This window comes from Myodes glareolus, chromosome 15 (genome assembly GCF_982192425.1).
Source record: "Myodes glareolus chromosome 15, mMyoGla1.1, whole genome shotgun sequence".
In the NCBI taxonomy this organism is placed as follows: Eukaryota; Metazoa; Chordata; class Mammalia; order Rodentia; family Cricetidae; genus Myodes; species Myodes glareolus.
Genome location: NC_142040.1, coordinates 18,448,077 through 18,463,524, shown reverse-complemented (window position 1 = coordinate 18,463,524; position 15,448 = coordinate 18,448,077). Strand labels below are relative to the sequence as shown.

The window sequence follows — 15,448 nt, the reverse complement described above, 5'->3', positions numbered from 1 at the left end:
TATGTAGACCAGGGTGGTCTCGAACCTACAGAGATACACCTGCCTATGTCTCTTATGTGGCATTAAAAGGTGTACACCACCATACCCCACAGTATATTTTAAGTTTTGGTGGGTTTTGCCAGCTTGCTTTTTAGGGATATATGACTGATTTAAATTTTTCTGCCCTTAGCAATGTGTGTGTGTGTGTGTGGGGGGGAGTCCCTGTCTATTTCATCCACATTTTTATCCGCATGTTACTCCATGTAGTCTTTTGATCTTTGACAATCAGATCATTCAAAAAATTATCACATAATTCTAAAGTTGCGTTTTCCTTATGGGTAACATTGAACATCGTTTTATCCACATGTATTTCCCTTGTGGTAGTCTTTCTCTCTGACTTCCGATCTATGTACATTGCCACCCATCCTTTGCTCATTTTCCTTGGGCTGTTAGTCTTTTTTAAAAAATTGATTTGTTGTAACAATTGCATTTTGAGGAATTTAAGGCTGTGTGTAGATCGAGTAAGTTATTGCTTTTCTGTGATGAGGTTTTTTTCATTTTTATATTTGTCCTTTGACTTTTTATTCTATAAAGCATACATTTTCTCTTTTATTTTAAAGATGTATTTTATTATTTATTTTTATGTATTCATGTAGTGTATGTGTATGTTTACATGTCGGGGGCATGGAGGTCAGAAAGGGGTATTGAACCCTTCGAGTTTTGGTGAGCTGCCTGATATGGGTGCTGGGATCCACATTGCAGTCTTCTGATAGCGCAGTAAATGCTCTGAACCGTGAGCCCGCTCTCTAGACCTCAGTCACAGAGGATAGCCTCGAACTGCTGATACTCCTATGTTCACATCCCAATTTCTTGCATTATGCCTTTATGCAATGCTGGAAAGGAACCCAGGGCTTTGTGTATGCTATGCGAGCACTCCCAGCTGAGCTACATCCCCAGCCTTTTGTTATATTTTAGAAGACATATTTACTTCTGGTTTAATCTTGCACATTTGTGAGTCCTGTTGTAAATTCGTGATGGGCATTCTGTTTAAAAAAGTAAAAAAGTTTGGCTATGAAGAGGTGTTTGGGATTTTTATTTGTGGTATTTGAGTTACTGCACCTGGACTTATCCTGTTGGTTTCTCTTCTGTAGTTAACAGTAAAGAATAGCAACTGCTTTACTGCAGATGGTTAGCAAGAGGTAAAGTACAGCAACTGCTTTATGGCAGATGGTTAGCAAGAGGTAAAGTACAGCAACTGCTTTACAGCAGATGGGTAACAGGGGTTCTAGATAACAGATGTAGTTAGGAGAGTTCTAAGATGATTTGTGGTGACTACAGAAGACTAGGCCAGGGCTGGGAAACAGGGTCTAGGGTAACAAAGGTCACTTACTGTCTCAGCGTGGTGAAACTGTCACAGTGAGGAGCAGTGGAGAGGATTTCCGCATTTGGAAAGGTTGGGCTGAGCTATGGGCTTCATCAAGGTCTTGAGTTGCCCCTTTCTTCCTAGGCAGCTGTCGATTACTTCCTTGATGTTCTGAGTTCATCAGGTGCTCAAGTGGTTCCTAACCCTGGCAAGGAAATAGAAGCTGTGGTGATGTGAGTTCTGGCTTAATTGGTCTCAGGTGAGACCCCAGCCGCAGCATTTAGAACTCTGTCTGAGATGGAGTCTCATATGTAGCTAGGGTGAGCATTAATGCCAGTGCACTGAACTTGCAATTCCTTTGAGTAAAGGCTTTTACTATACACTACCCCAGTATCTCCAAATATGTAGCCCTACCTGGGGATCCTGAACATACAGCCTCTGGGGCATGGTGCTGGGTTGCAGACACTACATGTCCCGTGCTGAGGTGATGGTAATGCTTCTGGTCCTCAGAACACCCATGGGTGGCCTGAGAGCATGTGTTAGGAGGACGTACTGCTCAGTCACGAGGACGGGGGCTTGGGTCAGTCATCAGGAGCTCTCGTAACTCCTGCTCTCAGGAACCCAGCTTCTTCTTCTGCCCTCTGTGGCCACACACACACACACACACACACACACACGCACACACGCACACACGCATGCACACACACACACACACACACATGTAAACTTACAAAGACACGTATCCCCAGTCATGCACACACAGAAAGGGCTTTCAAAAGAAGAAACAAAACAGTGGGCAATTGAGAATGCCTTGTAATTCGTATGTTAAAACAGCCTGGGTATTTTCAACTCTCTAAAGAACAGTTCTTTGGGAAAGAACTTTGTCTCCTGAAGACAGAGCAAGAACCACTGTGCCAGGGGGAACAGTGCAGTACAAGACAAAACTTTCTCAAGTTATAGTGCAAGGAATGCGGCAGCCTCCCCAAGGAAATGGAAAATGCACGTTCCTCAGAGAGCTCTGGCAGGCAGTGTCCAGGAATCTTTCTGTGACATCTCTCCCACTGAAGAGACAGCAGAAGACCCTGCTCACTTCCAGCCTTGCTGTGAACTGTCAAATCTCTCTATGCACAATCTTCCTCATGACACGGTCCTTGTCTGTGAGGTTAAGTGAGTCTTCAGGTGTTCACCATCCTGAAGTTTTGTGTCTGACCTTGGTGTTGTGGGTTGGTAAAGGGAGCAGAGTAGAAGAAGCACATCCCTGAACAGGATGCTAGACAGCAAGAGTCACGTTTACCAAGTGATGCGCAGTGTGCATTGGGTTAGTCTTCTTACCCTTGTTACCTTGTCTCATTCAGTGTGTTCAGTGTCTCTTTGCATGACTTAGAACTTAAGCGAAATTGTAGTTCTTCAAGTGACCAATTCTTAAATTAATTGTCATTTTTAATGTATTTTTTTGTTGGTGCAATGCAGGAATGTTCTGATGGCTACATGTGCAAAACACAGTTTCAAATAAAAAATGGGATGACGGCATCACATCTGGGAACACCTGCCAGTGTACACGTGTGTCTTCCAACAGAGGTAAGTAATGTAGTGCGCTGTGGTCTTTTTTGCAGTCTTCATGAAGTATAAATTTAAAACTTTTAATCTGTTTTATATATGTTTATATTTTTAAAAAATTAATAGCTTTTTGGTCCTGGGACTGTTGGTGGTAGATGTGTGCACTTCATTTCTGAGGGGCTGTTTTCTTGACCGTGATGGGAACAGGAATGGTGGTGTCCACTGTGGGTCCTTGCAGTTCTGGTGACCCGTCACACTTTTCCTTGGACTTGAGGACACACAACATCTCTTGCCTTGATTATTTTTTGATGACATCTCTTTCTATACAGACCTGTCTCTGAGTACAATCTAACATTGACTTTTTTTCTAGCCTTTGGGAACTTTGTAGAACCTGAGTCTCATTCTTTAGGATACTTCAGTCGGCTAACTTGAGAAATTTACAAAATTAAATGTCATTGAAGTGCTGAGTTCTTTGTGACTTTCTAGATATTTTCAGGTTTTTTAAATCAAAATGCAAATAGCTTTAATATGTTTCTTTCCTTTCCTTTCCTCTTTCCTTCCTTCCTTCTTTTTTTTTCTTTCACAGGGTTTCTCTGTGTAGCCATGGCTGTCCTAAAACTCACTCTGTAGACCAGGCTGGTCTCAAACTTAAAGAGATCCTCCTGTCTCTGCCTCCCGAGTGCTGGGGTTAAAGGTGTGTACCATCACCACCTGGCAATATGCTTCTTATTCCTAAGAAAGGTTGTACCTATCCATTCTGAAAAATGAACAATAGGGAAATATATAAAGTGAAAGAATTCTCCTATACACCTTCAGGTAGGTACGCAATATTAGTATTTTTAAAAATAGTTTCTATTTTCCTTAGGTTTCTCCTATACATGTATTTTGGTACCAAAGAAGAATATCATGGGCATTTCCATGTTAGTTAATGAAGAATCCGTAGTTTTCTTGGTGGCTGCTTGGCATTCCGTTTGATGGCTACAACATAATTATATACTTTTACTTCAGGAAGCACTTGAATTTTAACAGATGGAAGATGATTGATGGGGACCTAATTGCTTTAGCACAAAGAAATAAAACTGTTTAAATTTTGAGCATTTTAGTAAAGAGTGAGGAGATGCTTGTATACATGTCTTTGTGTGTGTGTGTGTTCTCTGTTTGTGTGTATATCCATTCCTGTCTGTGCCTATTAAGGTATATTTCTGTCTCTCTGTGTGTACATGTTCCTTTTGGTATATGTGTGTATCGCGCTACCATCTCGCCCGTAAGAACCACGTGGGACACTAGGATCCTTCTGCAGAAAAGCTTTTAATGCTTCTTGAGAGAGAGAGAGCATAAGCTTACATGGCGGAGACCCAGAAATGAGGGAACCCATCCCTTATGTAGGAAACAGTCCTCGCTTCGGACGTGTCACTCTTGGATTGGTCCGCTGCCCATTATCCCAGATGATGCCTCGGGAGTAGGCAGGGATGCAGCAGTGGAAAGTTACCGAGCACATGTGCGTTCACCTGGTGGTGAAACCGGATGCCAGCGCCATCTTGTAATGGAGTATGTGGTTGCGGTCCTCCACATCTCCCCCTTTTTTACTTCTTTGCAGAAAGGCAACTCCCTCAGAAGGCAAAGATAGAGGTCGCACTTCCCAAAGTGGAAACATTATAATTGGCTTACACAGAATCTGCCCCTAGGTTCATGACACCTGGAACTTATCCGGCCTGCCCTCTGCCATTTTTCTGGGAAAGGGACTATGTGGCAGGAAACCCTTATGCAGGGCGACATATCTCTCAGAGAGGGCCATTCTCTGTGCGATGCTCTTCAGCTCGACAACCTTCAGGGCTAGCTAAACCAAGCACTCCACCCTGTGCAATGGACCACTGTCCTAGGGGTGCGGGAGCTGGTTGGCATAAACCTTACTGCTTCAACATAGATAACCACATATCAGTAGAGGCCCCCTGTTTCAGGGCAGCCAGCGCTTGTGCAATAACCACTTTGTCCCTACGACTTTGGGATTTGAGTCAGCAGACCATCCAGAGGAGAAACACTATTCCACAGCATAGGGCTGCTCCAAAAATTCCCACCCCCACCCATTCTTTGAAGTAGGAGATGAAGGACACAATCCAGGACTGGAATCCTTCGGCTAAGCTTATAAATCATTTCTAGGAAGGTAGGAGAGCCCCAGAGTCTTATTGGTTGTAAAAAACCGAGGAAACACCGCCACTCTATGGCTGACTGGTGTCGGCTTCGGGAAGGCTGAGAGTATCCCCCATCGCTGCTCCATCACAACCGTTGTCATCCATCCGCAAAATGGCAGGAGGAACAGAAGCCAAATCTTTAGGCGAGTCCGCATGTTGTGGGTCACCTTTCACTGTTCAGTCAGTCTCTCTGGCACCCAGAATGGGTTTTTCTGATCCTGTGGGAACACACAAACAGCTCCCCTGGATCTCAATAGAATGGGATCCGGGCCTTTCCATTCATTAGAAAGCACATCTTTCCATTTAACCAAATCCTTGGGCCGCTGCGGATCTGAACAATGTCATGTTGCAGCATTTTGGCCATTATCATCCAAATTTAAAAAATTTATAGTGAACAGAGCCATGGCAATGACCACTCTTGGCGTCGGGGGCAACTCCTTTATTATTCCCCCTTTTTTTTGTTTTTAACAAGAACTGGTATCGGTATAGGTCATGCCCTTGTCATTGTTTAGAGGGTCATCCTTGCTACTTTCTCATCAAATTCTCCAGTCCAATTACCTAGAAGATAACTAGACAATTGCTTAATAATCAGTCACTGCATCTGGGATCGCAGGGGCGCAATACTCCAGCTGCATCAAGAAGTCTATCAGAGGCGTGTTGGAAACTATGGGCCTTTTCCCCCTAGGCCACACTCGGCAGGCGTAAACCCCGTTAAACAATCCCCCTTTAGGGAAGCCGCGCCGGGTCCGCATTGCTCTGCCAGTTTTCGGCTTGCATTGCTATGGAGCCCGTTCCCATAGTGGCGGCTCCACCCCGGGTTTTACTGCTTTTCCAGCGAGGCTGGCCTTGTTCTCTGCAGCTGTGTTGGTGGGGAGTGTGGCGGGAGCCGACACCCGGACCCCTCGGTAACCGAGGCGGCACAGGCCAGCAACATCTCAAGGTCCGCGCGGGAGCCATTACAGCTCTCGGGGCAGATGGGAAAGGCGCCATAGTCACAGATTTAGCCAATGACCCTATCCAAGGGCTTTTCGCATCTACCTCCCTGCAGATCCTGAAACATTAGATAAACCAAGTGTATCAGCTTAGCCAAGTGGAGCAGAAGCCACTCCAGCCTCAGAGCCCCTCACAGTTTCAGGTACACTGCAAGTCTTCTGGTTTGGCAGCTTGTGGCACTGCTCTTATTCTCGGCACTGTTGTGGCATCCGCCAGGCTAGGCATCGACTGGGCTGGCGCAATGTGCCTTTTACCACAGCCACCTAGCAAAGCTCTGCTCCAGCTGCCTTCTAGCCACAGCTGCATTCACTCTGAGTCCAAACTGGTGCACGGAGTGAAGCGGAACTCAGGGAAGCAGGCTTGCTGCTCTGTAACCATTGAAAGGACCTCATTTAAATAATCTTTCAGGGAATTTGGGCGTTGTTAGTCTCTCTGGCTACTTCCTGCTGAATTGGGACGTTGCATTTTAGGGGTATACACTACAACATTTCAGGAGGTCTCGGTGATTCAAACCACATAAATCTCAAGTACACCCTTAGACTCTCATTTTCTGTGGAGACGAAAACAGAACCTCTTTTCCAAAACATCATATCTTTAGGCCCATATTTTAAATTCAAAATACCTTTTTTAGCAGTTTCTAAATTCAAATATCTTTCTCCTGTCCAGTACACAAAAGACAACACAAGCAACATAACATACATCTGTCCTTTTTTCTTATTGTTGGTATCAGAAAGCTTTTGACCTTATATGTCAATCTTCTCCCCCATTCTTATTTTCTTAGAACCACCGGGGGGTCCTTTTTCCTTATCTGGGACTGTCCTTTTCTTGTGCGTGCCCAACCTCTCACTGCACTCAGTTTCTGACATGCTATCCTGGACTTCCTCTGCTTCTGCAACAACTGCCTGGCAAGATTCATCTTCTAAGCAATTTCAAAGTGATAAGAGACTTGCTAAGAAGTACCAGGGCCTCTACGAAACCTTTCCAATGCGGAAACAAGTCAAGCCCAAAACCGAAAAATCCAGGAATAGTCATACCTCTCTGAGCATGCAGACCTGCAGTTCTGAATCCTCCATGTGTCCAAGGGGTCTCCGGCGGTGCGAGCAGTGGTCAGGGTCTCCCGGCGTCTCGGGGTTTCAGCACCAGATATCCCGCGCTACCATCTCGCCTGCAAGAACCACGTGGGACACTAGGATCCTTCTGCAGAAAAGCTTTTAATGCTTCTTGAGAGAGAGAGAGAGCATAAGCTTACATGGCGGAGACCCAGAAATGAGGGAACCCATCCCTTATGTAGGAAACAGTCCTCGCTTCGGACGTGTCACTCTTGGATTGGTCCGCTGCCCATTATCCCAGCTGATGCCTCGGGAGTAGGCAGGGACGCAGCAGTGGAAAGTTACCAAGCACATGTGCGTTCACCTGGCGGTGAAACCGGATGCCAGCGCCATCTTGTAATGGAGTATGTGGTTGCGGTCCTCCACATATGTGCATGTTTCTATCTGTATGTATGTGTTCCTGTCTATATATGTGTTCATGTGTATAATGTATGTGGGTGTGCTTGTACACATGTCCCTGAATGCATATGGATGATAGGTCCATATGGTGTGTTTCTCTATTGCTCTTCACCTTATATTTTTCAGGCAGGGTCTCTACTGAACCTGGAGCTCACCAGTTCAGCAAACCTAGCTGACCAGTGCAAACCAGGGTCTCCTCTTTTTATTCCTCTACTGCTGGGATTACAGGTGCATGCCACTACACTCAGCTTTCACATGGCTGCTCTGAACTCAGGTCCTCATCTCTGCTTGGAAAGCACTTTACCCCCTGAAGCCATTTTCTTAGTGCAGATGCTCTTCTTTGTGTGCAGAGGAAGAGGTGCTCAGAGTCTGTGAAATCGGGTCAATTTGGTAATTACGCCTTGCTTGCCCACTGCTGCCTGTGTACGATGTTCTCTAGGAGTAACTCCCTCCAGGAGCATTTGATCACAAGGCATCCTTATTGATTACGTGCTCAGTAGTGTTAAGAACTGCATGGAAGTTGCTTGAATCTTGGTTACTGCTTCATGGCTCAATAGCCAACACCAATCCTGAGGCCAAACACATTAGGCAACTTCCTCAATTCATTATATATTAGCTTAAAAAGTTAACATAGAAATGATGAATAAAAAGGCAAATTCCTAGTTTTTGTCTAACAAGTTGGCAGGGATTGTGAAGGCACTAGAAAGTAGTTTGACAGTACAAGAGAACTGACACTTCCTGGCGTTGTGACTTGACAGAGTTTAAAGTCGTGTCCACGCCATGAGTGATCTCTACTGAATGGAGAAGTTTAGCATTCCGGGGTGGCACTTTACTGTGCTCACGTCATTATGTTCTTTCCCCATTCTTCTGTTTAGCAAACCTACTGGTCTGATGTAGTTAGAGCCTTTGCATCAGAATAAACTGCAGAGAGTGCTCAAAGGCTAGCTGGAAATACGTGCAAAAAGTTTTCAGGAAGCCTGTTTGCCACACTGCCATTTATGATCGGAAACAAACAGAAGCCATCATAAAGTGTGATGATAATGGATTGGTTAAGTAAGGTGCATGTGCAATGGATGCAATTACTAAGAAGATCTTCTATATAGCCAATAGAATGAGAACTAAATGTTAAATAAAATATTGACAGTTGTTATAGCCTAAACAATTTAATCCAAGCACATTTACTATCATTTGAATTAGCTGTTGACTATTATGATTTTAAATATTATTATTTTTTTATCTCTTTAAAGAGTGAAACCCACAATTCTTTCTTCTTGTAAGTTCTGGGGACTCTTATTTGTTTATTTGATCCAGCAGTTCAATGTGGAGTCACCATCCATCTACGTAGGCTTCCTTTCTTGTAGGTGTCAGTCACATTTTCCAATTCTCAAATAAGAGAATGCTTTTAAAGTTGACAGAGCAGTTCTGTGAGTTATTGCATCTCTTGACTTCTTTGCCAGTCTTCAGCTGAATGAGTAATTGAAAGATTCTAAACTTGGTGTGGCAGTGTATGCCTGTAATTTGAGATGTGGAGGCAGAAGAATCAGAAGTCCAAGGCCCTCTTGAGCTACATAGCAAATTTGGAGACAGTCAGAACTACACAAGACCTTGTTTTAAACAAGCAAGCAAACAAAGACAGGAACAAATAAAAAACACAAAAATAAAAAGATAATATATGCATGTATGTATGTGTATATGTATGTATTGTATGTATATAGCCTAGATATTAATTTCATTCTAATCAAGGTTTTCTTAATTGGATTTTTAAAGAAGTTTTTTTTTTCTGTTCTGCCCTTCTCTTCAGGGTTTCCTATAACAGTGTGGTTCCACTATTTTGCTTTCATACCCCATTGTTTTGAATTCACTGTTTTTGAAGTCAACCTGCTCCTGTAGACTGTGACCCATCCGTATAGGGTTACATGATAAATATCTATAATCTAATTAGACTTTTCATTCTGGTCCCACCAGAATTAACTACTTCTGTATGTTGCTATAAGCTGAGCAATCAGATAAGGTACTTTGAATTGACTGAATTCTAAAAGGGTTTTTACTTTGGATAGAATAGCAGTAGTTTTAATTTTTTTGATAACCAGTTTACATAGGAAAGTTACAAATGTCTGAAAAGAGAAACTTCAGTAAGGTTTCAGTAGTCTATGTTTGTAAGAGTCAGAGTGGAGTCTGGTGCTCAGTCTGGTGCTTGCCAGTAAATACTAGTGTTTTATTTTCAATTGTTTGGTAACTCATAGTAAGTTGGACTGCCTAATGTGGACCTTAACTGAAGAAAACACTACTATATTTGTAAGTTATATTTTGTAATTTTTTTTAGTCGTATTCTAGCAGTGTGATCTTGTATAAACCTGTTTTCTTATCTCAAATATTTGTTCTTTTTTTGGATACAGCATACAAAAGTGCTATTATTAATCCTAACAAAATATTTCCTAGACATACAATAAAGAGCAAGTGGTGAATAAGAAAATAAAAAGGTGAACATGTAATACATATTTCTTTTGTATGCTGTCATGATTTCAAAGGTTGGGAAGAATCTCCAGGTTGCAAGACACCATTTCTTCAACCACAGTTAGCCACCAGTAAGACACCATTTCTTCAACCCCAGTTAGCCACCAGTATCTCTCAGTGTTGTGACTCTGACCAGAAAGTAACAGTATTTAGGACATCTCAAGGGTTGTGTGTACTGTCACACTTCCCTTGATAAGTACCAGACTACATAGTATTCTTTTTTTGTATTACTTTTTTCTTTCTTCATCAAGATTTATGCACAGTTTCTATTTATTCAATGGTATGATTATGGGTATATGATTATGAAATTATGTACCATTTGCTATTTTTCATTTTTAGATATCTCAGAATTAATATTTCATCTTAATAGCATGCTTACATTTGTGATGGAGTAGAAAATATTATGACAATTTAAATATATACTTAGGGTAGATTATAATTAGATGGGGAATATACTGTTTCTCTTAAAATGCAGTGGACTGTTCATATTTAACAATTTTTGAATTTCAGTATTTAAGCAAATTTCGTGATAAGGATTGATTATGCTCATGGTAGAAGAACTTGGGGAGTATATAATCTTAGTTTGTGAAAATTACCAAATTTAGCTATAACTATGCTTTCAGAATGGAATCTGTCAGTCATGAAAATTATGATGATTAATGATCTTTAAACAAGTGTATAAAACAACATTATCAAACATCAGTCATCAAAAGATGCCTACAGTCTGTGTGCAGAGGGAGAGAGCCCAGGGACGTGGTCTGAGCATTAGAAAACACAGACTTAGGCAAAATACACTCTGTTAACCCTAAAACCATGACCATCAAATGGTTAGAATAATTGTTTTCTGTTTTTTCTGTGAGTAGCTAATTGTGCCTGTAGATAGCTGAACAGCCATGCCAAAGGAATGCAGATAGGTGAATGGGTGGATTCTAAGCCAGAAGGAAGAGTTTCTGTGATGTTAGTACTTTTATTTGTTTAGCCCCAATCAATATTTCTATCAGCGACTTTAACAAATTTTATTTAAACAAACATTTGTATCAGTATTAATGTCTATGCACTAAGGTTTTAATCCTGAAGAAATACTTGCAGTGACCATTTATTGGTTTTCTAATATGTACCAATTTCCCGCATTAGTTCTGTATTATTGTATAACCGTCACAGACCTCTGTGGCAGAAGATAGCAATGACGGATTTCAACATGACGTGAGCCAAGAGGATGAAAACACAGTAATGCACATGAGGAAGACAGGAGCTAACTTCAAACTGCTGGCGCTGCTTTGAGTGCCTTGTGTGCGTGACTTCATTTTATCTCATGATCCAGACAGATATATTCCTGTCATTGTACACATAAGGACAGAGACACAGTGGTTAAGAAGCTTCCCCAGGGACAGTCAAAGCTGTGATTAAGTTTGACTTAAACTCATGCTCTTACTACTGGAAAAGTAGTGGATACCATTTTAGTAGACACCAGCATCACCAGTGGGCTTGCTAAAAACAAATTATTGTGTAACAGTTTGTTCAAATTAATTGCTGAGCCCACTCCTATAATTTTTGATTCAGTAGGTGTGAAGTTTGCTCTTCTAATCAGCTCCGAGAGGGGATGCTGGTGCTGGGTCAGGATCACACCATGAGAACACCTACACTCTTCCAGCGTGCTTAGCGCATCTGAGACTGACTGCAGAGGTGGTCAGCTCATCGGGCGGGTCAGAGTCGGTATTGCAGCAATCTTGATGTAATGAAAGGCGCTTTAGGTTGGGTTTGCTAGAAGCAGAATTTAAGAATTTTTCTTCAAATGATTTATGGTAGGTGTGCTCCTTTTTTAAAAAAAATATTTATTTATTATGTATACAATATTCTGTGTGAATGTCTGCAGGCCAGAAGAGGGCACCAGACTTCATTACAGATGGTTGTGAGCCACCATGTGGTTGCTGGGAATTGAACTCAGGACTTTTGGAAGAGCAGGCAGTGCTCTTAACCACTGAGCAATCTCTCCAGCCCCTGGTAGGTGTGCTCTTAAGAGAAAAGGAATAGGGGAAGCAAGGCAGAGCAAGAATAAAAGCTGTGGAAGAGAAAGAAGCAGAGACAAAGTTTATCTCAGCTCTTCATTTCAAATCACATCAAAGAATTGGTCCCACCACGGTCACTGGATGGCCTTTTGTACTCCAATTATCATTGATTAGTCGTTTATTAGCCAAATCCTCAGGTTGGTAGCTCCAGTTTCCTGAATAATTCTCCAAAGAAGGGGTCTACTACAAGTTATCTGCCAACAGTCACGGCATCTGAGCAGAGATGGGTGAACTAGCCTTAAAGAGGACCTAGGAGGGTATCAGCAACATCACTATTAAGGAGTGACATGAAGTCAGCCAAAGAGAACATAGGGGAAAGGGTCTGTCCACTACATCTGTGAATTCCACGTTGGAGAAACATGAATGTTGGAAAAAGAAAACTGAGTCTGTATTGAACATATACAGACTATTTTTATTGCTATTCTCTAAATAACCAGTATATTATAAATGTATATAACATTCATGTTCTATGAGCTATTACAAGCAATATTGAGATGATTTTAAAAGTATGTGAGGATAGGGAGCACTTCAGCAGATTTTGCCTTTTATTGGGGCACTTGAAACTCTCCCCCGTGGATACTTAGGGATACTAATCTACGTGTAAGACTTGTATTTACGTGAAGAGGGGAGGTCTTCTGAAAGTTGTAGTTTTAGTTGTCTTTAAGCTCAGCATAGTTAAAAGCACATTAAAGATGCTGGGAAATTGGTTAGAACTTTGGGTACATTGACCAATGCATAGGTGACTCTTATATATATCCTTAGGAAAGCTTGGGTTCCAGAGACCTTATGAAGATATATATAGTCAAAACTGTTTTTATATCATGGACATGTTGCTTGTGATGGTTGCCTGATCTGTGATAGTGCAGCATATTATGAGCAAAGGTAGATACAAGATCCAAATCCATCATCACATAGATGACCCTGTTAAAATCAGTGGACCAAAACAAAATGAATAGTCATGAATGTGAGAGATTTGTAAGACAGTGGAGGCAGGTAGACAGAAGTAGCAGGGAGATGGGAGAACATGGAGCTGAGATGGCCAGTATGCATTATGTACATGCGTGACCTTGTTGAAGAGCAAATTTAATTAATAAAAAGATTTAAAGTAGAGAGAAGAATCCAGTTATCTTTACTATTTCAGGCACTTAAAAAATTGTTAAAATATAAAATAAGGCCACCTTTCTTACTATTTTTTTGTTTTGGAAAGTATGGTTTCACAGAAATATATTAATTATATTTAAATTAAGTAAATATTTTGAAATTTAATTTTTAATATAGCAAGTATACATAAATAAAATGTTTAAACGAAAACTTACTGGCATCATCAATGAATTTTAAAGGTGTAAATAACTCCTGAGATCAAAATGTTTGAGAACCATTGTTCTAGATCAAGTATTACATTATTACATTTGTAAAACATTGGTCATGAGTATAAACATTTCATTCATTCATCAATAATAGATTTAACAAGTAAATTATAGAGTTCATCTGACCGGGAACATGCTGCAGCAGTCGGGATGCTTGAGAGCATTATGATCAAGAATTTTGGGTAGTCTTTGGGATGTGTTAGTAGACCAGAAAACCAACAGTGGTTAGTTGTTTTCAGATATCTGAAGGCTTTCCTGCATAAGGGGGAGTACATTTTCTTTGTTTCTGAGGGTGAGACTAGTTTCGGAGTCTGATAGCTCTTCTAGACAAGTCTGTGTGTAGATTTGCCCATAGTGAAACTGATGAATACACAGAACGAGGAGCTTCCTCCCCTTTAGTGGAGACCAGGCAGAAGACGGTGCCTGAAACCAGCTCACTCACTGAAATTCAGCAGACATGGCTCTTTACCTTTTAATTTTCAAAAGATGATGGAGGTGTGGAGTTCTATGTGAATGGTTTGAGTAAACGTTTCATGAAGTTGAAACAACCTCTATCTTAGGACTGCAATGTTTCTTAGATGATCAGTTATAATTTGTTGCAGGATACTTGATCACACTGTGAACCCCAAGATTTCATTATTTACTGGAGAAACCTGTTTCTAGTTGTGGTGTAGCTCAGCTCTAGAACACACCTTTAATCCAAGAGCTTTCTGCTTGAATACTGTAAACAGTATTAAATTAAATCAACCATAGGTCTAGAGGTGGAACAAACAACCAATTAACAGGAAGTGAACATAGGACTATTAAGTAAAAATAGAGAGAATAGGAGTCAGGAGGACGGAGAGAGAGATGCACAGGAAGTGGAGGGGAGGAACGTGAAGTGAGAGAGGACTTGATTGAGTTGGTAGAAGGGACGAGGTTGCTGGGATGATGGTGGAGGAGGAAGGCCAGTTGAGTGCTTTTCCCTGCCTCTCTAAGCTAGCAGGTTTTCACCCCAGCATCTGGCTCCCCAGATGATTGAGATTTTATTAAAATTATTGAGATTTTATTAAAAGCAACAGTAACTCCTTTTCTTTAAACAGTTCAGGAAGATACACTTACTATGTAGAAGACTGAGCTAGGGCCTTCTAAGTTTCACTTAGAACTGAATGGTCAATGCATAGTTTATGCATAAATTAGACTTTGTTTGTAGACAGTTAGACCCAATCTAGATACAAAACATAAACTATGTATTGACTGTATAGTTCAAGCTGGCATTAAGCTCACCAGTGTTCTAGCCTGTTTTTGAATTCATGTAAGTTTTTCTTCTTTAGCCTCCCAAGTGCTGAGATTATAGGTGTGAGCCACCACTCTTGGCTTATATTAAATTTTCTATTTTAAAATGTCAAAAAGATACCTCTGCTAATAGCTGAGAATTTTTTAAAGATCTACTTTGTGCGATATAGGAAATCAATTCCTTTTTCTGTTCTATCATAGACCATCAGTTTTAATTATATATTTAGACGTATATGCCTGTCACATGACATTATCTACAATGGATTTTAAAAATCAAAACTGAACTGGCAAGACAACTCAGTAGCAGGTCAATGCACTCATGGCCAAAACTAACAAATTGATCCCACCCCCAGAACGTACCTGGTGGGAGGAAAGAACTGATTCCTATGAGATATTCTCTATCTTTCCCTTGTGCACTATGGCACATCTGTTCTCTCTTATCCCAACCCCTCAAGCTCAAATAAATACAAAATTTGGTGTGAAATAGGATGGAAAGTGAAGTCTTTAGTGAAAGTCATGATCGCTATCTTTTTGACTGTGGTTTTCTGACTGCAATTTAAAATGATAGTTAAAATGGAATAGATGATAATCCGCAGTGGATCCAATGCGTCCAGGTGTCTTCTGTGCTAGCATTGTA

At 41.2% G+C, this 15,448-nt stretch overlaps 1 protein-coding gene across 2 annotated transcripts in view; it reads left to right on the top strand.

Moving 5' to 3' along the window:
- Positions 1-15,448, top strand: part of Atg10 (autophagy related 10) — a 277,766-nt gene that overhangs the window by 62,150 nt on the left and 200,168 nt on the right. For both annotated transcript variants that reach the window (XM_085676874.2, XM_085676875.2), the window contains one exon: positions 2,813-2,920. In XM_085676874.2, the coding sequence (XP_085533000.2) occupies positions 2,813-2,920 (108 nt within the window). The remainder of the gene's footprint in view (positions 1-2,812; positions 2,921-15,448) is intronic.